The 24,975-nt window shown below is 44.4% G+C and overlaps 1 protein-coding gene across 1 annotated transcript in view; it reads left to right on the top strand.

The window, feature by feature from the left end:
* stx1b (syntaxin 1B) overlaps positions 1-24,975 on the top strand; it is a 46,979-nt gene that overhangs the window by 19,849 nt on the left and 2,155 nt on the right. Inside the window, exons 4-7 of the mRNA XM_078284535.1 lie at positions 5,407-5,481; positions 14,907-14,980; positions 19,087-19,195; positions 24,097-24,170. Of these exons, the coding sequence (XP_078140661.1) occupies positions 5,407-5,481; positions 14,907-14,980; positions 19,087-19,195; positions 24,097-24,170 (332 nt within the window). The remainder of the gene's footprint in view (positions 1-5,406; positions 5,482-14,906; positions 14,981-19,086; positions 19,196-24,096; positions 24,171-24,975) is intronic.

Raw genomic sequence — 24,975 nt, 5'->3', positions numbered from 1 at the left:
GGGAGATGAGGGGAGAGGAAGAAGAGAGGAGAGGAGGAGAAGAGAGGGGAGAGGAAGAGGAGAGGAGGAGGGGAGAGGAAGAGGAGAGGAGGAGAAGAGGAGGGGAGAGGAAGATGAGGAGAGAAGATCAGACCAGATGAAATGAGATGAAATCAAGAGAGATGAAATAAGATGAGATAATATAAGATGAGATGAGTTCAGATGAAATGAGATGAGATGAGGTATAGTTTACTCAGCTGTGCTACCACAACATGGAGACACCACACACACACACATCAATAATGGTGGTATGAGTCTTGCTTCCAGTGAAAATACTTCTTCTTCTTCTTCTGCTGAATTCTAGGTCAGCCTGGTTGCTGCTGCGCTGCCTGCCAGCCAACCCGCCATACAAAATGCATTCCAGCGTAGCTCCCTGAATAATGCATTATGGGAAGCGTAGTGAGAGTCCAGGCTACAGCTGTAGTTCCCCCTCCACCCTGCCCACTGCCACACACTGCAGACCACAGCCATTCATAAAGAGAGAGAGAGGGGGGGGGGGGGGGGGGGAGGGAGAGAGATAGAGAGAGGGAGAGAGAGAGAGAGAGGGGGGGGGGGAGAGGGAGGGGGGGGGAGAGATAGAGAGAGGGAGAGAGAGAGAGAGGGAGGGAGAGAGAGAGAGAGAGAGGGGGGAGGGAGAGAGAGAGAGAGGAGAGGGAGGGAGGGAGAGAGAGAGAGAGAGAGAGAGAGGGGGGAGGGAGAGAGAGGGAGGGGGAGGGAGAGAGAGAGAGAGGGAGGGAGAGAGAGAGAGAGAGAGAGAGAGAGACCTGGTTTTCTGTTTATTTCTCGGTCTCTCTGCCATCGCTCCTCTCTCTTTCTCTTCCTTTATCTTTCTCCTTTCCCTTCTCTCTCTCTTTCTCTTCTTCTCTCCCTCTCTCTACTCGTGGCAGGCATCTATCAAATACAGAGATCAAAACATTGCATAATGTATGCATATAATAATATTAGTAGTAGTACTAGTGGTAATAGTAGTATATGATAAGATTCAATAAGTAGCAGTAGTAGTAGTAGCAGCAATAGTAAACACCAGTAATAGTAGCAGTAGTAGTAGCAGTAATTATAGCAGTATTAGCAGTAGTAGTAGTAGTAGCAGTAGTAGTATTAGCAGCAGTATTAGCAGCAGTAGTATATATTTGTTAATTTAAATATTTGCAGAGCATGTTTCTCACACAGTTGCTCAGTTCTGTAAACTCAAAGGGAAATTACAAACAGCAGCTTTAAGTGTTTCTGGAGGTTCTGTGATTTTTTTGTGTGCATTTGTGTGTTAAGTTGTAACGTGTGAGTTGTGTTGTGTTTGGTGTTGTGCTGATGATGATGATGATGATGATGTTGTTGTTGTTGTGCTGATGTGAATCCACTGACACCGAACACGTTGAGCTGACTCTTGCTAATCAATAGGAGAATAAAACACACACTGGCTACTCAACAGTGCTAAAATACTGACTGGCATTAAGCACAGTACAGTACAGACACACACACACACGCACACACACACACACACGCACACACACACGGCCTTAAAGTTTCCTTTTTAACGGTTGAATCCCACATGAAGGAAACGTGTGTCTGTGTTTGTTTACATCAAGTGGAATTATCCAGAATTACATCGTTCATTAACAGCCTCGTTAGTGCTAATTGGCTAACGGAGATGTTCCACCAATCAAATGAGCGGGGCTTGCTGTGCTGTACTGTGTGTTTGATGAAGAACCTAACTACAGATACTCTGGACAAAGGACTGTTTAAAGAATAAAGAACAGTTTTATGGAAGCATTAGCAAAACAAATGCAGCTCATCCTGTGTGAGGACAAATAAAGCTACAATCTGCAAGTTTTCACCTTGAGGCAGGAAGTGTATCGTTAGCCCCGCCCTCCTCCTCCTCAGTCGGTCAAGGTCCCCGACACCTGTCAGTCATCTTGATGATGTCATCTGTCCTGAGGCTGAGGTGGCCCGGCGGTGTAAAGCCTCCACAGGCGCTGAAGCAGCAGATACTGATCCTGGTCCTGCTCCTGCACTGGAAGCTGCTCCGGTCCGGATAAATCAGCTAAACGCCTCAAATGTGAATGTTTTGGCTACAGCAGTATTTTAGGAGTCTCCATACGCAGCTCCTGCAAACTGAGTTATTCACCAGGTCCATTCATTTTCCATGAGCTGAGAAACACACCACACATATCCTCTGAAGATCTGAGTTTGACATCCTAAACACATCTAAAATGTAGCGTTTTTAGAGCCGTGTGGAGGTTTGGTGACGGCGGCCCGCGGGTCAGAGAGGAGGGACCGTGACCAGAGAGTCACCGGTCTGGATCCAGGACAGACCGGGGAAACCTGGATGAGGAGCGTCCACCCCTCCCCTTCCCCTCATTCAGCGTCAACATGCCCTTGAGCAAGGCACCGCACCTGCAAACCACTCCAGTGGGAAAGTGATAAACTGTATGAATATGAAGCAGGGGACACACTTGGAAAAAAGTCACACGTGAAAAAGCACATGTGCCCTTTGGACATGTTGATTTTCATACATGAACGTGAAATTTCCCAATGACATTTTCACCTGTGAATATTCTCTTTGCGTGTGAAATGAAGTTTTCATATGTGAAACAACATACTGACATATCTGATATCAGGTGACAATGTGAAAAAAAAAAGTTCACGTGGGAAAAAAAACTGTTCATCTAGAAAAATTTTTTTTTTTTTACATCTGAGCTTTTACATCACGTGACATCAGAATACAACGTCAGAAAAATTGTTCACATGTGAAAACCAACATATACCAACCAACATATAGTTAAAAGTTAACAAAAAAACTCTAAAATGTCCCACCAATTTGTTTGGGACAACCAACAAAAAAATGAGACTATGATGAATTTTTAATGTGACTCCTTCAGATTAATTATTGTATAATTATGGCGGCCGGACAGTTAATACTCTGGGAAATAAAATGGAAAGGTTCGTTTTTTTATGAGGAGGAGATAAGAGGCTGGTAATGGAACGACCTGAAACCGACCTGAAGAGAGAGAGAGAGAAAGAGAGAGGTGAAGGAAGGAGGGAAGGATATAAGAGGGAGTAAAAGGAAAGGAAGGGAAGGAAAGGAGGGAAAATGAGGGAGAGACGGATGGATAGGAGGGCAAAGCAGGGAGCAGAGAAGAAAAAAACTGGAGGAGAGTGAAGGATGAGGAGAAAGGGATGCAGAGAGGGAGAGATAGAGTAGAGAGGGAGGAAAGAGAGTTTCAAGAGGAGGAGGAAAAGAGAGGGATGGAAATAGAGATGGAGGAAAGGGAAGAGAGGGAGGAGGGAGAGGGGGAAAAAGGCGAAAGAGGGAGGCAGAGGCCAGCAGGAGGACGAATGGAGGGAAACGAGGGTGAGTCAGAGGTTGAGCTGGAGAGAGAGAGAGAGAGAGAAAGAGAGAGAGAGGGAGAGAGAGAGAGAGAGAGGTAGAAAGGGCTGAGTGGGTTTCCGGTGGCTGAATGGCACTGCAGCAGTCGTAAATCTGACCCAGCACTGCAGCTGAGCCACACACACACACACACACACACACACACACACACACACGCACACACACACACACACACACACACACACATGAGTTGATAATATGAACACTGTGATGTCACTGTTAGCACTTGATGCTGCACACACACAGAGAGCAAATTCACATCTCTCTCTCCACCTTACTCCCCCCCCCTCCCCCCTTACCCCGCCCCCCTCCCTCTCCTTCCCTTCTTTTCCCTCCAAAATCATCCCTCCCTTCCTCTCTCTTACCTTCCTCTCCCTCTGACATCACACCTCAGTGCAGCAGACTGTATATTTGACCTGCAGAAATTGTAGTTTGTTATATTGAAGCGTTGAGTACTAAAAAAAAAAAAAAGTCCAAAATTCAATTTGCTTATTTATCTCTTTTATTCTATTTGTTTATTTTGTCAGGGACCTTGTACCAAAAAACATGAACCTCAGTTAATGAGAAGAGATGCTTTGAGAGAGATTTATACTACTAGCTCGTTTATCTGCAGGCGTTACATTTGTAAGAAACAATTAGAAAACGTAGATTGTAGCTTCAGTGAGCTCCCCCTCGTCGCTGGATTGAATCTTTGCTCGTTTGCTTTTCCTAAATTCCTGAGTTGAGAAAACTGCATTTGAAATTCTAGTTAAAAGTTAAATTCAATAATAATCACATTCAAGTTTAAGCACTCATCTCCTTCCGTACTTCTGTCCTCCCTCCTCCTTTTCCCTCAATCTCATCCCCCTCTCACCTGTCTCCTCCTCCCTCTCTCCTCCTCTTCCTCCCCTTCTTCCCTCTCTTTCTCCCAACTGCTTCACTTCCCTTCGCCCCTGTCTTCCTCTTCCTCCCCTAAAGTCACATCCCTCTCTCCTACCTTTCCTCTTCCTCCCCTAAATCTCATCCCCCTCTCACCTGTCTCCCTCAGATCACTCCCCCCCTCTCTCCTCCTCTTCCTCCCCCTCTTCCCTCTCTTTCTCCCAACTGCATCACTTCCCTTCTCCCCAGTCTTCCTCTTCCTCCCCTAAAGTCACATCCCTCTCTCCTACCTTTCCTCTTCCTCCCCTAAATCTCATCCCCCTCTCACCTGTCTCCCTCAGATCACTCCTCCCCTCTCTCCTCCTCTTCCTCCCCCTCTTCCCTCTCTTTCTCCCAACTGCATCACTTCCCTTCTCCCTTGTCTTCCTCTTCCTCCCCTAAAGTCACATCCCTCTCTCCTACTTTCCTCTTCCTCCCCTAAATCTCATCCCCCTCTCACCTGTCTCCCTCAGATCACTCCTCCCCTCTCTCCTCCTCTTCCTCCCCCTCTTCCCTCTCTTTCTCCCAACTGCTTCACTTCCCTTCGCCCCTGTCTTCCTCTTCCTCCCCTAAAGTCACATCCCTCTCTCCTACCTTCCTCTTCCTCCCCTAAATCTCATCCCCCTCTCACCTGTCTCCCTCAGATCACTCCCCTCCTCCTCCTCCTCTCTCCTCTTCTTCCTCCCCCTCTTCCCTCTCTTTCTCCCAACTGCATCACTTCCCTTCTCCCTTGTCTTCCTCTTCCTCCCCTAAAGTCACATCCCTCTCTCCTACCTTTCCTCTTCCTCCCCTAAATCTCATCCCCCCTCTCCTCCATCTCTCTCCCCTTGCGATGTGATATACAGTCGATCTCTTTTTGTATGAAAGTGTTTGAAAAGGTCAGAGCAGACCAGATCTACGATCCAGTAAATCACTATGGAAACAAAGCCAGCAGCGGGGTGGCAGTGATTCAGCAGAAGGTGCCATGCTGTACCTTGAACATAATAAATAAAACACAAAATAGAATGGACACTGTGACATGTGTTTCATCACTTCTCTCTCTCTCTCTCTCTCTCTCTCTCTTCTCTCTCTCTCTTTCCTTGCAGAGACCAAGCAGGAGTTGGAGGACCTTACAGCTGACATCAAGAAGACAGCCAATAAAGTCCGCTCAAAATTAAAAGGTAAGGACTAGAAACACGCTAATTAGATCCGCACCGGCGTTGGGCTCATTATTTTTCAAAAACAAGTAATATAAAACTCATATTTTACTCATTTCAGAAGCAACTCTACTTATTTCTCCCTGGGAGATATAATATTCGTTATACTTGTTATACTACTTTTCTGTTACTCCCCTAAAATTGCGAATGGCGTCCTCTTTCACCTTAAAAAAATCAGGATAACTCAGTGAACTTTACTGTGAATGATCAAGTTATCTAGAGGAGAAAGAGACCAAACACACCAAACTTTTCCTTTAAAGGGACGCTCCACCCAATTAAACATGTTGATTTTCTTCTTCAGTCTCACTCTTGAGTTCATCATCCGATCAAGATCTGAGCCTTCCTAACATTCAATAACTGGAATAAAATGGCCGCTGCATTTTCTATTGTGATACGGTTCAAGAGAGCTGCTGGGCGTTCCCTCTGCCCTTTGGTGGAGCGAGCTTCACTGTGGACTGGAGAGAGAGAGAGAGAGAGAGAGAGAGAGAGAGAGAGAGCGGCGTGTTGAGGTCGACTTCTGATTGGAGAAATCAGCTGATCGGCTTTTCTCAGCGCAGAAACCACTTCAGATTCTCACCGTTTCGTGCCGTTTTTTTACACCAACGATGACTAAAACAGAAAACATTTTGATGAGAAATTGAATATTTTAGTTGGCTGCCCCTTTAAGAAACTGTAAAGGAGTGATGGGGACACTGCAGGAGGCCCTTTAAAACCTTTAAAAAAATCATTAAACCCCGAAGTTTGGCAAAGTCCCTGCATCTAATATCATTTGCCGCTTCCAAACCCATTTATATATCGACTAAAGTTCTGGAGCGATGTTTTTATTTGGTCCGCGTGAGAAATCGTTAGACGCAGGTCACCAGGGGGAGCGCCGGCGTTCGAGGCGGAGTCCTGCCAAGTTCTGCTCGATCCTCGCTCTGCATTATAATGATAAAAACCACCAGATGAGATCAGAGCGTTACGAAGCGGCTCGTCGTCCTTCACTGCAGAAACATTATATTCTAAAATAGTCCGGGTGATTTGTCAAGCTGTATCTCTGTCATCGCCGGGACAGTATCATACAGCAGATACTACTCACACACACACACACACACACACGTGAAAGCACACACACAGACACACATGCAGACACACACATCCGACAATGAGCTTAAAGCTATTGGAAGGGGAGGGGTTTCTGTCTCTCTCCCTCACACACACACACACACACACACACAAACACACACACACACACTCAGTGCAGCAGTGCCGGTTCATGCTGAGAGTTCAAGGACATCACTGCTTTAATGTGAACAGCCAGGGGTTGGCCTATCCAGGAGACAGCAGCACACACACACACACACACACACACACACACAGGCCACAGGCGCATGCACACACAAATGCAGGCACATGCACACAACCACATATCATAGGCGCATAGACACACTACAGATACAGATACACTTGTGCATTAATACACACACAAGGGTGGACACACACACATACACGCCACAGGCACACAAACACACACACACACACACACACACACACACTGACATACATGCATAAAGACACACACAAGCACAGACACACCTACTCACATAGAAGCCACAAGTGCACACACACACACACACCAGCAGACACACAAGCTATCTTCTGCACGCACATAATCACATGCACGGTGTTACACACTCACACACACACACACACACACACACGCTATATGCAGTCTGAGAATAGCAGTGATGGTGGAGATAAAGCTATAATTGGAATCCCCACAAGGCCTGTGTGTTATTGTCCTGTGTCTCTGGCTCTCTCTCTCACACACATACATACACACACACACACACACACACACACTGCAGTCTACCAAGAACAAGCCCTCTAGAGCTGCCAGCTCTGTACTGTAGATTTGTCGTTTTGTGACCCACGGGAGCAGCCTGGCTCCGCCCACAGCGCTGTCGGCTGCTTCACGTTCTTAAAAAGTCATTTTCAAAACATCTGAGGGTCTGGGTTTGGAAAGTTGCATTTACTCTTTAACGCAACACAACTTATGTCAATATGTATTGTTATTTAGACATGCTATTGGACATGGACGTGTTGGAAATGATACATCACTTTTTAGAGTGTACTTAAAGCCGGAAATATAAAATGCAGAGCCCTTGAATAAACCCTGAAAATAATCCCTAATCCCTTAAATAACCCTTAGATGTCTAACAAAACCTAAGAACTCTTAAAGTGCTGTTGAACTGGGTTGTGCAGCTTCCTGGCCGTGATAAAACCCCAAAATCGCTGATTCTCTGCTCCGGTAGAGGAGACTGGAGAATTGGGTTTTTTTCCTCTCTCCATTCACTGCAGTTGTACGGAGGAACAGTCTGAAAATCACTTCTAACACATAAACGAACGCCAACAAATCAGATTCTGCCAATATATTAAAAAAACTAGTCATGCTGCTGAATTGTGGTTAAGTGAATCGCTTGCTTTATGTTTATTAAACCTTTGAGTTTCACCTTTTCAGTGTAACTGAAATCCGGTCGGAGGAAACGCCGATCGAACAAAGAAAATAGTACAAACCAATAATTGTAAATAGGCAAAGAAAGTGAGACTTGTTTTTTATGTATTGGCAGAATCTGCTTTGTCAAAGTCCAGTCTCCCTCTTTTTTTGTTTTTTTTTGGGTGGTAACTGTCAGCCTTCATCACTCCTGCCACGAGGAAGAGGAGGAGGAGAGAGTTGATCCCAGTAGAAGGAGCTTCCATCTCTCATGGGACTCTCTCAGTTCCTCACTGTTACTGATGATCGTCATTATCATCGTCATTATCATTATCGTAGCGCCAGCAACAAAATGGAAAGCACTGAACACCATTGCTATGGCAACAAGGAATCAAACCGGGGATTCATTTGGAAGAAGAGCTTAGTAACACCACACCAAAACACACAACAGACACACCTCTGCACACCTTGATACACTTCGACACACCTGTACACACCTCGATACACCTCGATACACCTCGATACACCTCGATACACCTCGAAACACCTCGATACACCTCGATACACCTCGATACACCTCGATACACCTCTGCACACCTTGATACACTTCGACACACCTGTACACACCTCGATACACCTCGATACACCTCGATACACCTTGAAACACCTCGATACACCTCGATACATCTCGATACACCTCGATACACCTCGATACACCTTGATACACCTCGATACACCTCGATACACCTCGATACACCTTGAAACACCTCCATACACCTTGAAACACCTCGATACACCTCCATACACCTTGAAACACCTCGATACACCTCGATACACCTCCATACACCTTGAAACACCTCGATACACCTCGATACACCTCGATACACCTCGAAACACCTCGATACACCTCGATACACCTCGACACACCTCGACACACCTCGATACACCTCGATACACCTCGACACACCTCGATACACCTCGATACACCTCGATACACCTCGATACACCTCGATACACCTCGACACACCTTGATACACCTCGATATACCTCGACACACCTCGATACACCTTGAAACACCTCGATACACCTTGATAGACCTCAACACACCTCGATACACCTTGACACACCTCAATACACCTTGACACACCTCGATACACCTCGAAACACCTCGATACACCTCAATACACCTTGAAACACCTCAACACACCTCCATAGACCTCGATACACCTCGATACACCTCTACACACCTCTACACACCTGGATACACCTCTACAAACCTCAATACACCTCGATACACCTCTACACACCTCAATACACTTTTATACACTTCAACACACCTCGATACACCTTGATACACCTCGACACAACTTGATACACTTCCACAAACCTCGACACACCTCGAAACCCCTCGACACACCTCGATATGCCTTCACACACCTTGACGATGCATCTCGATACACCTCGACACAACATGACTGTTTTTATATATTTCACCACACAAAACATGACTGAGACAGAAAGACGGGGAGGCAGACAGACAGAAGGACAACCAGGTAGAGGCAGGCAGGCAGGAAGACAGGCAGACAGGTAGATGGACTGATGTGACAGACAGACAGGCAGACAGACAGGTAGATGGACTGATGTGACAGACAGACAGGCAGACAGACAGGCAGACAGGTAGATGGACTGATGTGACAGACAGACAGGCAGTCAGGCAGACAGTCGAGGAGGAACGGTGAACTCTGCCAGCTTAGATCAATGTCCCTCCCAAGCAGTCATGATGCTGTATTGATATTTACTGAGAGCCTGCTGAAGCCTTGTTTAAGACGCCTTCTGGCACAGGGACACACACACACACACACACACACACACACACACACACAAAGGAAGTGCACAAACGCAGTGCACATGCAAAAACAGTCACACAGTCCCTCACACACACATATTCTCTGTTTCTCTCTCTCTCTGTCACACAAACACACACAGTCTACGCACACACTCAAACACACACGCTCGTTCTATCTGTTGCTTACTCACCCACTTTCCCTCTCTCTCTCTCTCTCTCTTTCACACACACACACACACACACACACACACACAGCGCTTGGCGATATTGCTGAGTCATCGTGGATCCAGTAGAGAGCAGCTGGGCCAGGAGCCAGGGAGGGAGACGTCACACACTGGAGACACACACACACACTCACTGGAAAACATTATATAAGCATTTAGTGTAGTTCATCACATCACTCACTGGAGATAGACAGACATCACAGGGTGTAACATGACACCCATGGGGGCAGGAAGAGGGAATCTGCAGCAAGGGAATGTTACCGTAGCGTCCAAACCCAACACACACTAATGCAAATCTAATGGCGGCCAATTAAGTCGTTTTTTAAGAATTTTAAGAAATTTCAACAGAAAATCCAAGGAGAAAGATGTCACAGTCCCGCCCACGCTGTTTGATTGACAGGTGAATTCTGGGAAGTGCATTGCGGAAACACACCACAGCAATGAGCGCTTAGCATTTGGCGTCGTATCAAGCAAATAATGTAATGGTTCAACATTGGGCAGTAGACCCATAATGCACTGGTGTTCTGCCATCTGGGACCGAACGTGCCGAGCCAAGAAACAAACAAACAAATGAACAAACGAACAATGGAGCCGTTTGTGACCGTCAGTTTCATTTTGGAAATGCTGCAACGCGGCGATGAGATGCATCATTTACCCAAGCTTCGTCAAAATACATCGTATCAGCGGTGTATATCGCGTGTAACACATGGATAAACAAACAAACAAACGATGTAGATGTCGACCAATCGGTGTAATTTTGAATATGCAGCAATGGTGAGATGCATCATTCTCCCAAGTTTCGTCAAAATCCAATTTAAAAAAATCCAAGTATTTCAATATCCGTCTGAGATATCGCACGTGACGGACGGACGAACAAACATGCAAACAAGTAAACGAATGATGCAGCGTCCCGTTCAGACCGCGCCACATGGTTTGATCGTTTGTCCGTTCATTTGCTCATCAGCCAATCACTATCATTTTGAAAATGCAGCAACGCAGTGCTGAGATGCATCATTCTCCCAGGCTTCGTCAAAATCCGATTTCGTCCAAGTTTTTTTACGACGTTTGAGATATCGCACGTGACAGACGGTCCAACAGACATGTAAACCTTTGGCCAATCACTGCTAAAAATGCTGGAACACAGTTGTGAGATGCATCATTCATCAAAATCCAATTTCGTCTAAATTTTCTTCTAATGTCTGAGATATTTGGCGCATGACGGATTACTGAACAAACGAACGGAGACTGACCCACAGTCCCTGCACAGAAATTCAACAATCATGTCCGAGAACAGGAAAACACAAAGGCTATTTTGTCTCAAGTCGTCCCTCCCTCCCTCGCTCTTTCCTTCCTCCCCCCCCCCTCCTTTCCTCTCCTCAGCACCGCAACATCGCCTTCATCCCTCGCTTTCGCCCGCTGACTCCACGCTGCCGTCTGTATTTTATGCGAGTTGCGGTGATATTTGCACCGTAGGCGGCCTGTGACAAGAATATCCTCCTCTTCCACACACATTATTAAACTCTGTCTCCCTAGTTGAATAATGAAGTATTAAACCTTCGGCTCCCCAGCTGAATGATGATGCATTTCTCAGGCTCGGAGCTGATTTGGCGGAGGAGAGGAGGACGGGGGGGAGGGAGGGGAGACGGAGGGAGAGAAAGAGGATGGGAGAGGAGAGGAAAGGAGGAGGAGGAGGAGGAGGGAAGGAGGGAGGTGTTGTATTTTGCCGTGGGATCTATTTTTTTTTCCTTGGCTTCAGCAAGAGAGGTGGGTGGGCAGGAGTTAATACTTTGATGTGAAAATCTCCATCGGAAGACAAGGAGGGAGGGAGAAAGGGAAGGAGGAATGGAGAGAAAAAGGAGGAGGGAAGGAGAGAGGAAAGAAAAGAAGGGACAAAAGAAGAAAGGGAGAAAACAAGGGAGGGATGGGAGAACAGTGAGAGTGAAAGAGGGAGGGAGAAAGGGAAGGAGGAAGGTGGAGTGAGAAAGGATGGAGTGAGGAAGAGAAGAGGGGAGAGAGGGAGAAGGGGGAGGAAGGAAGGAAGGAGAAAGGGAGAGAGAAAATGGAGGGAGGGAGGGAGGGAGGGAGGGAGGAAGAAAAGGAAGAAAAGAGGGAGAGACAGGAGAACAGAGTGAAAGTGAAGGAGACAGGGGAAAGGGAAGGAGTGAAGGAGAGAGAAAGATAAGAAAGGACGGAGGGAGAAAGGGGAGGAGGGGAGGAGCTAGGGGAGGGAAGGAAGGACAAATGGAGAGAAAAAGGGAAGGAGGGAGGAAGAAGGGGAGAAAACAAGGGAGGGATGGGAGGACAGAGTGAAAGTGAAGGAGGTAGGGAGAAGGAGGGATAGAGAAAGGGAGGAAGGCATGGAGAGAAGGAGAAAGGGAGGAAAGGATGGAGTGAGGAAGAGAAGAGGGGAGAGAGGGAGAAAGGGGAGGAGGGAGGGAGGTAAAGAGGGAAGGAAGGATAAAGGGAGAGAAAAGGAAGGGAGGGAGCGAGAAAGGGAAGGAGGGAGAGAGGTAAGGAAGGAGGGATGGAGAGGGAACAAGAAGGAGGGATGGGAAAGAGAGAAAGAGAAAAAGGCATGGAGAGAAAGGGAAGAAGTGAGGAAGAGAAGAACGGAGAGAGGGAGAAAGGGGAGGAGGGAAGGAGGTAAAGAGGGAAGGAAGGAGAAAGGGAGAGAAAGAAGCAAGGAGGCAAGGAGGGCTGGCGAGAGAAAGGGAAGGAGGGAAGGATGGAGAGAGTGAAAGTGAAAGAGGGAGGGAAAAATCGAAGGAGGATAAGGGGAAAGAAAAGGGACGTGAGAGAAAAAGGAGGGAGAAAGCAAAAGGAAAGGAGAGAAGGATAGAGAGAAAGAAAAAGGAGGAGAGGAGATGCTCAGTTCTTTATAAGTGTCTCGGTTTCTCTTTCCCTTTCGATTCCTCTCTCTCTCCCTTTCCTCCTTTCTCTTTCCATCCCTCTCTCACTTTAAAACTCTCTACCTCTTTCTCCGTCGCTCTGCCCTTCTCTCTCTCCATCAGCCTCCCTCTCTCTCTCTCTCTCTCTCTCTCTCGCCCTTTACTTTCCGCTCAATTACATTACACTGCCTTTGAAGGTGGAGGACAGTAGAGTCCCCTGTGCAGAGAGAGAGAGAGAGAGAGAGAGAGAGAGAGAGAGAGAGAGAGAGAGAGAGAGAGTTTTGTAGCTGAAAAACAAAGCACCGCTCTGCAGAACCTGAGCTGTTGGACTTTCTAAAAGCATTTTGTTCATTTAATGAGGCGGAGTGACCGACTATAAACATTTCTGTCAATGCGGCGGAAATATTTGTCGAGGCTTGTTTGGGTTTTAGCCAAAACTGCCTCATAAAATTTAGTGAAACGAGCACAAACTCTGTAACACAGGTTATGTGTTGTGGTGTGAAGAAGTTAAACAGTTAAAGGTCCCATCTGGTGTAAAGCAGGACTCCCCTTCCCTCTGTGATGATAAAGGAGTTGGATGTGTATCTAAACATGGTGAAAGAATCAAAACTAAATCCACACAACCCATATTAGAAAAGCGAGCCTCTAAACGAGCCGTTTGGACTTCCGTAACTTATAAATAATAAACAATCTAAATAATAGACTAACAAAGTGTTTTTTTCAAAGCGGTCGAGCGGTCGTCATTGTTTATTAACCGGAGAGTTTTCCCTACCTGTAGCCGCCGGGCCGCGGCGTCTCACGTTTCACTCTCGAAACGGTTAGCCAATCGGAACAGAGGGGTCGTTAATATTAATGAGCCTTAAAGACACGGCGACAGAAACGGCCTGTTCTTGGTAAGGCTCAGAGAGATGCTGGAAAATGAACGTGGAGAAATGGATTGAGAGTGTTTTTGGTTCATGACACCACACACACAGCTTTGAATGGACCTCAAGACAAAATAAAACTCTGGAGAGTGGAGAATATGGAACCTTTAAGTAAAACAACTTTGCCTAAGGTTAGAGGTAAGGTTAGGGGTTTTGGTCGTGGTTAAATTCCAAAAAACGTTTGCAAAAAAAAATAAACGTCATTCACAGTAGAAAACTTCTTTCTCTTGAATTGGGAATTGAACCCGGGTCGTTTCTTGTCTCTACTCGTGCCTCCTGATCCTTTCCTGGAGGGGGAAACGGATTTCTCTCACTTTTCGTGCACGGAGCGAGTTATTTGCATTTTAAGACGTGGCAGAGAGGCAGAGTGTATGCATGTGGCAAGACGTGCAGATCATGCGGCGGGCGTAAGCTCTGTCATGATGACATTTTTAGACGAGTGTCAGAAAGGACTTGAGAGGAGAGGATCTGTCACGACAACTGGACCAGTCAGAAAGCTGCAGAGCTAAAACACTGTAGTGCTGCAGGATCATGGCTGTCATTGTTTTGGTCCAATTTGATAGATTTGGGACAGGAAATAAGTTGGTTTTTTTAGCAAAACAAGAAATTCTGATGAACACAATTCTCTCTGGGTAATCAAAATAAGTACTTTATTTTTTTTCCTATATTTTATTTAACCAGGAAAAGCCTCGCTAAGATTAAAAATCTTTTTTCCAAGAGTGCAGTGATGTAAACAGGAGTATTTTCGGGAGCGGTCAGATAATGGAGTCATGTAAACAGATTAATAGACTCACAGTCACAGTGTTGGCAACAGTCACATTTCTGTAGCCATGGAAACGTGGCCGTTACATCGTTGAAAAGTCGTTCAGGATAAGAGCATCAGCTAAAACATAAGAGGCTGAGGGTAATTTGGTGTGGCTGTTTTTTTGTTTTATCTCACTTTATGTGCTTAGTGCTAACCCAGTGTGTGTGTGTGTGTGTGTGTGTGTGTGTGTGTGTGTGTGTGTGTGTGTGTGTGTGTGTGTGTGTCCGCAGCAATCGAGCAGAGCATTGAGCAGGAGGAGGGTCTCAACAGATCATCAGCGGACCTCAGGATCCGCAAGACACAGGTAAGACACGCCCCTTTACCTACGGAACCACGCCCCCACTAACACCTAGGCCACGCCCCCTCTGACATACGACACTAAGACACGCCCACGCACATTTCATCGCCCGCTCTCTGCACACCTGACTGCCCGCAGCTGCATCCCTCTCAAGGTTTCCAACATGTTTATTCCCGCTGAGGTTTTCCTGGGAGTTTATTCTTGTTCTCAGCTGACGGTCTACAGGTTTTAATTTATTGTTTTCATCATGTGGGTGTTGTGAAGCCCTTTGAGCCTTTTGTTGTGCCTGCCAAGAATCATTTTTAACGGCCAAAATACTTGATCCATTTTTCATATGAATATGTCACTCATGTTCACTGCTGCTCGGTGTCTGGAGTCAGGTACTGCGTGTTAGTTTAAAACTTGCCGACTCATTTATACAATGGATGAAGTTTGTAATTCATCATGAAGTGCAGCAGAATTCAAATTACCAGAGAGCATTTTGAAGCGCAATTTCAGTCGGCAAACACTAAAGACTGTGTGAACCGAGGCTTTCAGATGTTACCGTGTCAAAAAGTTACCGGCAGGACGGCGGGAGACGCTTAATTCTTTAAACACAAAATTTTTGCGTTGTTTGGGATTTGGCGGGTGGTCAGTTCAGACCCTGACTGTAGGAGAAAGCGTCTTGCTGAAACGTCGGGTCGTTATCGTCATCATCACCCATCAACATGTAATGCTGCGCTCCAGAGATGTCGGAAAGTCGCCAATTCCGACTTCCAGCCGGGAAAATACAGCGGAGCGGCTCTTCGAGGCAGAAATCCAAGAAGGAACTTTTCTGAGACGCAGTGATCTGGCGTGGCGTTCACTGTAAACACACAGAAAACATGTTTATAATCCTCAAAATACACAAGTCAGCATCACATGACCTTAAACCTACAGGAACAGCTGTGTGGGAAAAGGTTAAACGTAAACTTTAAATGTAAAGATGCACTTACAGCTAACTATGCTAACCAGCTAGCTAACGTTGCTGAATATCACATATCATGCTGCGTGGGGATCAGCAGTTCACGTGGGGCGGATTAACGTTCAGGTTTCACTCCTGGTCTTTCTTTTTTTTTTCTTTTTTTTTATGATTTATTTATGGGTTTTTCAAATCAAACAGCATATCACAAACACAACAGGAACATCTCAATACAACACATGGAGCTTCACAGTTACAACAAAAAGAGAGATTGAGAAACAACAACGTACCGACGAACAAACTAAAAAATAAATAAATAAATAAGTAAATACATAAAAGGGGAGGAAAATATATTAAAAAAAAAAAAAAAAAGACATCTGACTTCACACTCTGAATGGACCGCAGCATAACTGATGTGTGCTGAGTCACTGTGGCACAAAATACAAAAATGTTAAAAAAAAAAAACATTTAGTAGAGCCACATGATAGTAAAATCACTTCTGAGCTGAAACAGCCACACATGGTGACCTGAGATCCTGTGCAGGTTGCTGCCTGGATCAGATTACAATAAAACAACAACAACAACAACAACAACAACAACAACAACCAGCGTTAACGTACGTTTGAGAACCACGGTTCTTGTTTTTGTTGATTTTGGCGACACCTCTGGAGATCTGCGGTCGATCCGTCCCAGGGAACAGGGAAAAAAATATAATAAAATATAAAATATAAAAGCTTTGATGAACGGACTTGAGGTCAGATCGGTGTCAGTCGGCCACAGAGAGCAAAACAGCCTTTTATTTCTGTGATAAAGTTGCAGATCATTATTTTAAATACAGAGTGTGACTTCAGCTCTCCATGTGGATATGTGACTGTGTGTGTGTGTGTGTGTGTGTGTGTGTGTGTGTGTTCAGGTGAGATGGTTCGATAAGCCTGTTGGGAGGAGATACCAGTCTGTCCTCGCTTTATGCTTCTCCAAAAAGTCTGCTTAAAAAAAAAAAAATTCTCATTGGAGTCAAGAGGAAAGGAGCCTTTATTTTTCTTTGACTGCTGCAGCTATGGCTTAAAAATAAAGGCTTATTTTAACTTTTTCCATGCAAACAGCCTCAAGATTTTAGAAGCACCTTGGTTTTTTTTATCTTACCTGCACAAATTATCTATTATGCTATCATTATATTTTATCACAGTTTTTTTTCCCTTCACTTCTGTTCTTTATCACTCTGCAAGTAAATTAAACCAAAACTAAAACTGCATTTGTCCCTAATCTGCATGAAGGAGGAAGTAGAGGATGGCAGAGCTATGGTTCAGTTAGTGGGTGAAGGATCCTACTGAGCATGTGCAGTACTTGTTCTGACATGTGATGACACTGTCAGTCCAGTTTTTTTTTTTACATGCAACTGAGAGTGGGGCTGCATGACACACACACATGCAGAAACACACACATGTAGGGACACACACATACAAACATATACAAGCCTGCTAAAATCTATTTTTATTCTATTTCTCCTCCTCCTCCTGATCCTGTTTTCAAACCCTCAGTCAGAAGTAGGAGGCTGAGTCTCAGCTCTGCAGCCGTGCAGCCATTTTTGATTTGACCCTGAAGTATTCTGCTCTGTCATTGGCTGCTGCCTCGGCGTCAGTCTGCTCCCCGCCGCCTCCTGGTGGTGGAGAGCGGAACCGCAGCGCTGCTCGCTTTGCTGCATCAGCACTTATCTAACCCAGCAGTGTGTGCCAACATGACTGGGCCTCAGCTTACACAATACACATGGAGGGAGTGTGTGTGTGTGTGTGTGTCTGTGTGTGTGTGGCGCTAAGTACACACACTCACAATGGATGCATTTGCACACACACAAACACAGAAAACACACATATGCACCCACCCACATTTGAATAATTCATTTATGTCCACAAATATTTGCATTAATCCAGGAAGTAAACTATAAAGATGCAAATGATTTACGGGACACACATGCACAACACGCACACACACACACACACACACACACACGCATACATTACCACAGTGTGTAGGTGTGTGTACATGAAAATTACATGAAATACGACATAAAACAACGTCCTGTTCTCGAACAAAATGAAACACAGTCCTTGTGGGTGTATTTCTGTGTGTGTGTGTGTGTGTGTGTGTGTGGCAGCAAACCACACTTCCTCTCTGCTGTGGGCGACTCAGACACCTCACGCAGGTCTGTGTGTGTGTGTGTGTGTGTGTGTGTTGGTGGGGAGGTTGGAGTCACGCTATTTCATGATATCTATTAAGTCTTTTAAGGACTTTATCTAGGAGTTTAAACTGGACTTCCTCATTGTAAGTCAGTCTGCTGAAGAGTGGCAGCTAGATGCTTAAAATAAAGTCAAATGTAAAGTGTAATTCTGTTCTGGAGTTCAGTCTAATGTGTTGGATGAAAAAGTGATGGAAGGCTTCATATTTACATGTATTTAATGTGTTTCTACAGCAGCAGAAAACAGTAAAGTGAACATATTTCACCAGTAGGTTTCATCCATCACTCTCTCACAAAACTATGGGACAACAGCAGGGATGGGACACGGCATTTTCACGTGTTCGTCATGTGAACATGTCAGTAAAACATCTTTGGTAAAGCTTTGGGTCGGGCAACTGAGGCAAACTGGTGAAGTTTTGGTCATGGTCGAATAAGAAAAACTTTTGAAAATGAAAATGAAACTTAGGAATAGTTACGAATTGAACCCCATGTTGTCAGTTGAAGGTAAAACTTTCATGTCAGGATTTGTGGGAATTTTGTGGAAGTGTGTCAACACCAATGTCGGCGGTCCAACGTAATAAAAATCTAAAATTGTAAGTTAAATTCACAGCAGCGATACAATCAACAAAACTCACGAGAAATATCTGGCGTTCCAAACGAGTGAAACACGTGAACGCTGCAGAGTTGTTGCAGCAAAGTGTCGTCCTGTTTTCCCACGTCTTCCAGTGTGACCTGAACGCAGCATGGAACTAAGACAAGACCAAGTCCAAATGGGCTGAAATCCAAGACTAGACCAAGAAATCTGCATTCAAAACCTGCTGCAAAACCCAGACGTGACTGGATTTACCACAGCCCTAACCTTTCTCTCTCTCTCTCTCTCTCTCTCTCTCTCTCTCTCTCTCTCTCTCCCCCCCCCCCCCCCCCCCCCTCCCACCCCAGCACTCGACGCTGTCACGTAAGTTCGTGGAGGTGATGACTGAGTACAACACCACGCAGTCCAAGTACCGCGACCGCTGCAAGGACCGCATCCAGAGACAGCTGGAGATCAGTGAGTACACACCCACAAAACTACAGCAGGAAGACGAGAGACAGCTAGGAAATAGAGTAGAGCAGAGTGGTACAGTAGAAAATGACATTAGCAACAATAAAAAACAATATTTGTACTTGTCGAAATCATAAAAAACTGTGATTTCTTCTATTTCATAACTAATTTTAGTACAGTTTTAAGAGGAGAATACTGTCAGGACCACATGGAAAGAGACAGAATCAGAGAGTAAACAACATCAGCAACAATAACAATAATACTCATAATCATACTGCAATACTCTCATATTGTACATATTCTGAAATAGTTTTTTCTTCGTCTCAGTTAGTTCTCCTGCTACACCTGCTGCTGCTGCTGCTGCTGGTGCATTTCTACTAGTGCTAGTGTTGAAACAGTTGATTTTGTATTTTTATATTTTATATAACCCCCTTTTGCTTCTATTCTGATTCATATTCTTCATATTCTTTGCTGTATCCTGCTGCTATTTGTTGCTGCAACGACTCAGTTTCCTCACAGGGATCCTCAAAGCTTCATCTTATATCTAATTTACAGTGTATATTGAATTCTGCTTGATAATCAGTGCAAGTAAAGAGAAGGTTGAAAGGAGCAGATCCAGAAAAACAGCTGAAGTTCAGTGATTAAACTCGTCATAATGATACCATATGATAATAATACCATGAATCAGACTCTTAATATGAATCAATCTGACGAACGGCAAAGTTGAACTGTAATTACAAACATAATCGTATTACTGATCACAACACAGTCATTTATAAAACAGATGATTCCAGTGCTCGGTTCTGATTGGCTGAATCACACTGAGAGTTTGTTGTAAAGCAGCCAATAAAAACACACCTGTAACGGCATAACAGCTCGTTTAAAAATTAAATATTAACGAGCAGCCACTTTGTTTAGCTACTGCTCAAGAACTGCAGTACTTTTAATTCTGCTTAATATTTAATTATTATTGATTAAAATGAAAGATGAATCAAACATTTGCATTATTTTTTGATTACAACGATAAAGTGTTACCGCTGTTTTCTCAATGCAGTGAGTATAACTGTAGCCTGAACATATCATACTGTATATTATACTGTGTATTATACTGTGTATTATACTGTAGAGTACTGCAGTCACACAAGATAAGACTGGAAGGACTGTGCTGTATTGATAATATAGTCATTCCAGTTATTTCTAATCATAATACAGTCAAACAAGAGGGAGAATTTCTTTCAAATCATTTAATTCTGTCATAACTATTAGAATAAAACACAATCTGCAGAGCAAGGCACCATCACAGCCAGGGTTAGGGGTTCAATTCCTTATCAGAATGTGTGTGACAGTGTATTTTTAGTATGAGCGACCCCAATTAGGATTTGACCAGCATGGGTCTATGAAGGCCGATTCAGTATTTTTGTATTAAAGCTCCCGATAGCTGATATTTTGCACCGATAATACGCATTTCACCATTTTTATAGCCTGAAAATTACAAGCAGTCAGTGTTTTCTGCAGGATTTTTTTTTTTTTGTCAGAGTGGAAAAGCCTCTGAAGCAGCATCAGAGCATCATGGGACACTAAAACTCTCCACTGAAACCAGACTGATGAGATTCTGTTAGTGTCAGCAGCTCTTCCTGCCTTTAAATGAAGAATTAACTTAAAAATAAATTAGTGAAATGTGCAAAGAAAATCAAATTGCTGGCTGTTTTTCTGCATCTGTGGTCAGGGAGGAGCCTCCATCCCATCAGAGGTGAACGACATCTGATATTTAATAAAAGCCCAGTATTGATAAACTGATATATCGGTTTAACCTCTGTGGGAATTGAACCCGCAGCCCCCGGCGGTGTCAGTGCCTGCCGAGTAGCGCCGGGTTACACACTGCACACACTGAGGAGCGCTTCGGATGAAAAACGGCCCACAAATCTCCTTCAGAACTGTAATGATTTCTCCCAAAACTTTATCGGACGTTTATCGGCTGTCAGGTAATAAATTAAAGAAGCGAATACAGATATTTGGCTGATGAATTCATCGGTCGGCTTATAAATAATGAAAGAGGCCGGCTCAGTCAGACAGAGTGCAGATAAACATCAGAGTAAGACAGACACACTGATGGACTGATACTCAGCACACACACACACACACACACACACACACACACACACACACACACAGATGCAGCTGCAGATTAGACTAATAGACAGTACAAAAACACACAAATGGATACGGGAACGGTTTAGATGAACACACACCATGTACACACACACACACACACACACACACACAGACAGCCACAAATTAAGCTGATGCAGACAGATAAACACGGTAAACACACACACACACACACACACACACACACAAACAGAGAGACTGCGGAGGTAGTGCAGCTATTTTCTCGGCAGTGGAGCGCTGACCTTCAGAGAGACAGACGCAATTCACACACACACACACACACACACTGTTATTCTCTTACTGGCAACACACACACACACACACACATCTTTCTGTCTCATACTGATCCACACACACACACACACACACACACAGACGTATATGTGGGGGCATCAAATGCTTCTCTTTCAGTCATACCATCATGTATATACACACACACAGACTCACACACACACACATTTCTCTCTCCCTAACACACTCGCATGCATGTACACATATGCTTCTCTTTCTCAGACTTTCAGACAGATGTGTGCGTGCACTCACACACACACACACACACACACACATACAGTCGCAGGCGGCGGCTCATTGCCTGAGATGTCAAGTCGAAGTTTGCAAAGAGGAGGAAAAGCTTAATGCACCTGTCTGTCAAAGTTCTCTCTCTCTCACACACACACACACACACACACACACACACACAGGGACACACAGAAACTCACACACACATCTGTCCGTCTGTCAAAACTTCACACACTCGAACACGCATCTGCCTAGCTATCTGTCTGACACTTCACACACACATACACAAACACACACACATACGCATGAAAGGGCACACACACACACACACACACACACACACACACACACGTCTGTCCATCAAAACAACAACAGCTGTCGGCTCTGATCCTGCTGTCTGTAACATTACTGTCTGTAGACTCATCAAGGTGAGCAGACATGCAGAGTCAAACTGTCCAGGTGGATCCGGTGTGGGTTTACAGTTCTGATCCTGGTCTGAACCTGAGAACCTGCTGCGATGCCAACTGATGTGATACCATGTGATCCAACATGAGACAGAATGATAAGAGACGATGTGATGTGATACCATGTGATTCAACATGAGACAGGATGATAAGAGACGATGTGATGTGATACCATGTGATCCAACATGAGACAGAATGATAAGAGACGATATGATGTGATACCATGTGATCCAACATGAGACAGAATGATAAGAGACGATGTGATGTGATACCATGTGATTCAACATGAGACAGAATGATAAGAGACGATGTGATGTGAGACGGCCCGATGCAATGAGATGAGAAGATATGACTGAACATAAGACGATACAATACTGTGAGACGATATGACTGAACATAAGACGATACAATACTGTGAGACGATATGACTGAACATAAGACGATACAATACTGTGAGAACAGACAATACGGCATGATGAGATGATACAATACAATGAGAAGAGATGAGACAATACTTTGAGACGATACGATACAATGAGAACATACGATACGGCATAATGAGATGATAGGATACAATGAGAAGAGACGTTACAATGAGAAGAGACGGTACAATAATTCGATACGATGTGATTTGAGATGACATGATTTGAGATGACATGATTTGAGATGAGATGATTTGAGATGACATGATTTGAGATGACATGATTTGAGATGACATGATTTGAGATGACATGATTTGAGATGACATGATTTGAGATGAGATGATTTGAGACTAAATATGAGATAATAGGATGAGACAAGCTGAGATGAGACGACATGATACAGTACAATGTGATACGATACAATGATACAATATGACATGCTACAGTAGGAAACCATAAGATTACAATACAATATTTGATACAATGACATGACTCAATATGATTTGCTATGATACAATACAATGATATGATACAATATATAATACGCTATATGACGATACCATATGATACAGTACAATGTGCTATGATAGGATACAATATGATACAATGTGATATGATAGACTACACAGCGTTACAATAGGATACAATACAGTATAATACACTACAATATATGATACAATATGATATGATACATGACTACAATAGTATAAGATACAATATGACACACTACAATAGGATATATGATACAATAAGATATGACGGTCGGTGAATATTCACCGATGGGTGAATTTTGTAACGCTGGTAATCTGACTCCAGCCAATCAGAGCGCAGGCAGAGAGAGCCTGGCTGTAAAACGATTTGAACTGAGCGATTGCTTTTGGATGTTTACTTTTGATGCGCTGCTCACATGCTAATCGTTTAATCAATATACTGTATGATGTGCTGTCTTTTAAATTGATACTGTGCTCATCTGATTTCATGGCTCTTTTTATGAATGAACACTCATTCATAACACTCAGTCATTAGAGCGGCTAAGTGCAGCAGATGCAACCGTAAAAAATGCACAGCTCTAAACAATCTGTCTCTCTTTCTCTCCCTGTCTTCCTGTCCTCTTTCCTCTCGTCTTTTCCTCTGTGTGTGCATGTGTGTGTGTGTGTGTGTGTGTGTGCGTGCGTGCGTGCCTGTGTATGTGCCTGTGTTTGTGTGTGCATAAATCCATTCCTGTGTATCTGCCTGTGTTCGTACCCGTGTGTGTGCATTCCTGTGTGTGTTTGTGTGTGTGTGTGCGTGTGTGTGTGCGTGTGTGTGTGCGTGCGTGCGTGCGTGTCTGCAGCTGGGAGAACCACCACCAATGAGGAGCTAGAGGACATGTTGGAGAGTGGCAAGCTGGCCATCTTCACCGATGATGTAAGCACCGCACCTGAGCCCTGCTCTGCCTATGGGTCACTTTTACTCGCGCCATTTTGCATCCCTACTCATTACCATTTTATTATCGGGGAGGCAAAATGGCCACGAGGTGCGCTGAGACATCAAGTGAACACGGCCTGTGTCACAGTTCAGCAGAGAGGATGATGGGAGAGAAAGAGAGAGCGCTCTGTCCTTGATCCGTGAGGTGCCGGCCACGGTGCCGCAGGGCTTTTATTTTGAAGGAGCTCCTTCAAATTAAAAGCTCGCACGTTTACAGGCACTGCTGCCGCTGGCCAAAACCGAGGTCACGTGACTTCAGTGTCCAGTGGTATCGGTCAGTGGTTCGCTCTGTGGCTGGCTGCTGTTTTTGTCTTTTCTTTATCAGGTAGGTGAGTAGCAACAAAGTCTTGTTGGTTTTAAAGGTCAAAGGTCATGATTAGATTTCACATCAACAGAAATTAAACCCATAAATGCCAGTCAACGATACACACTTAGATACCAACAATGACTTTGTTGGAACTGAAAAGTTAAGTTTGAAGTCTTTTTTTTTTTAGTTTTACTACTCAAGCAGTTACTGGTGTTTGGCGTCATAGAGCATTAAGCGTTGTGTGTCAACACCTGAAACAATGACAGGATACAATTTGAAAAATATGCTACACAGCATTACTATTAACATTTATAACATTTATAATCCTCAAAATACACTTAAGTTCAATTTCAGCATCACAGGACCTTAAATTTATCAAAACACCCGTGACATAACATTGGCTTTCACGTGGGAAACACAATTATAGAATTTCAGTAG

This window comes from Centroberyx gerrardi, chromosome 7 (genome assembly GCF_048128805.1).
Source record: "Centroberyx gerrardi isolate f3 chromosome 7, fCenGer3.hap1.cur.20231027, whole genome shotgun sequence".
Lineage (NCBI taxonomy): Eukaryota > Metazoa > Chordata > Actinopteri > Beryciformes > Berycidae > Centroberyx > Centroberyx gerrardi.
Note: the sequence above shows the minus strand (reverse complement) of the source record. Positions and strands in the feature narration are given on the sequence as shown.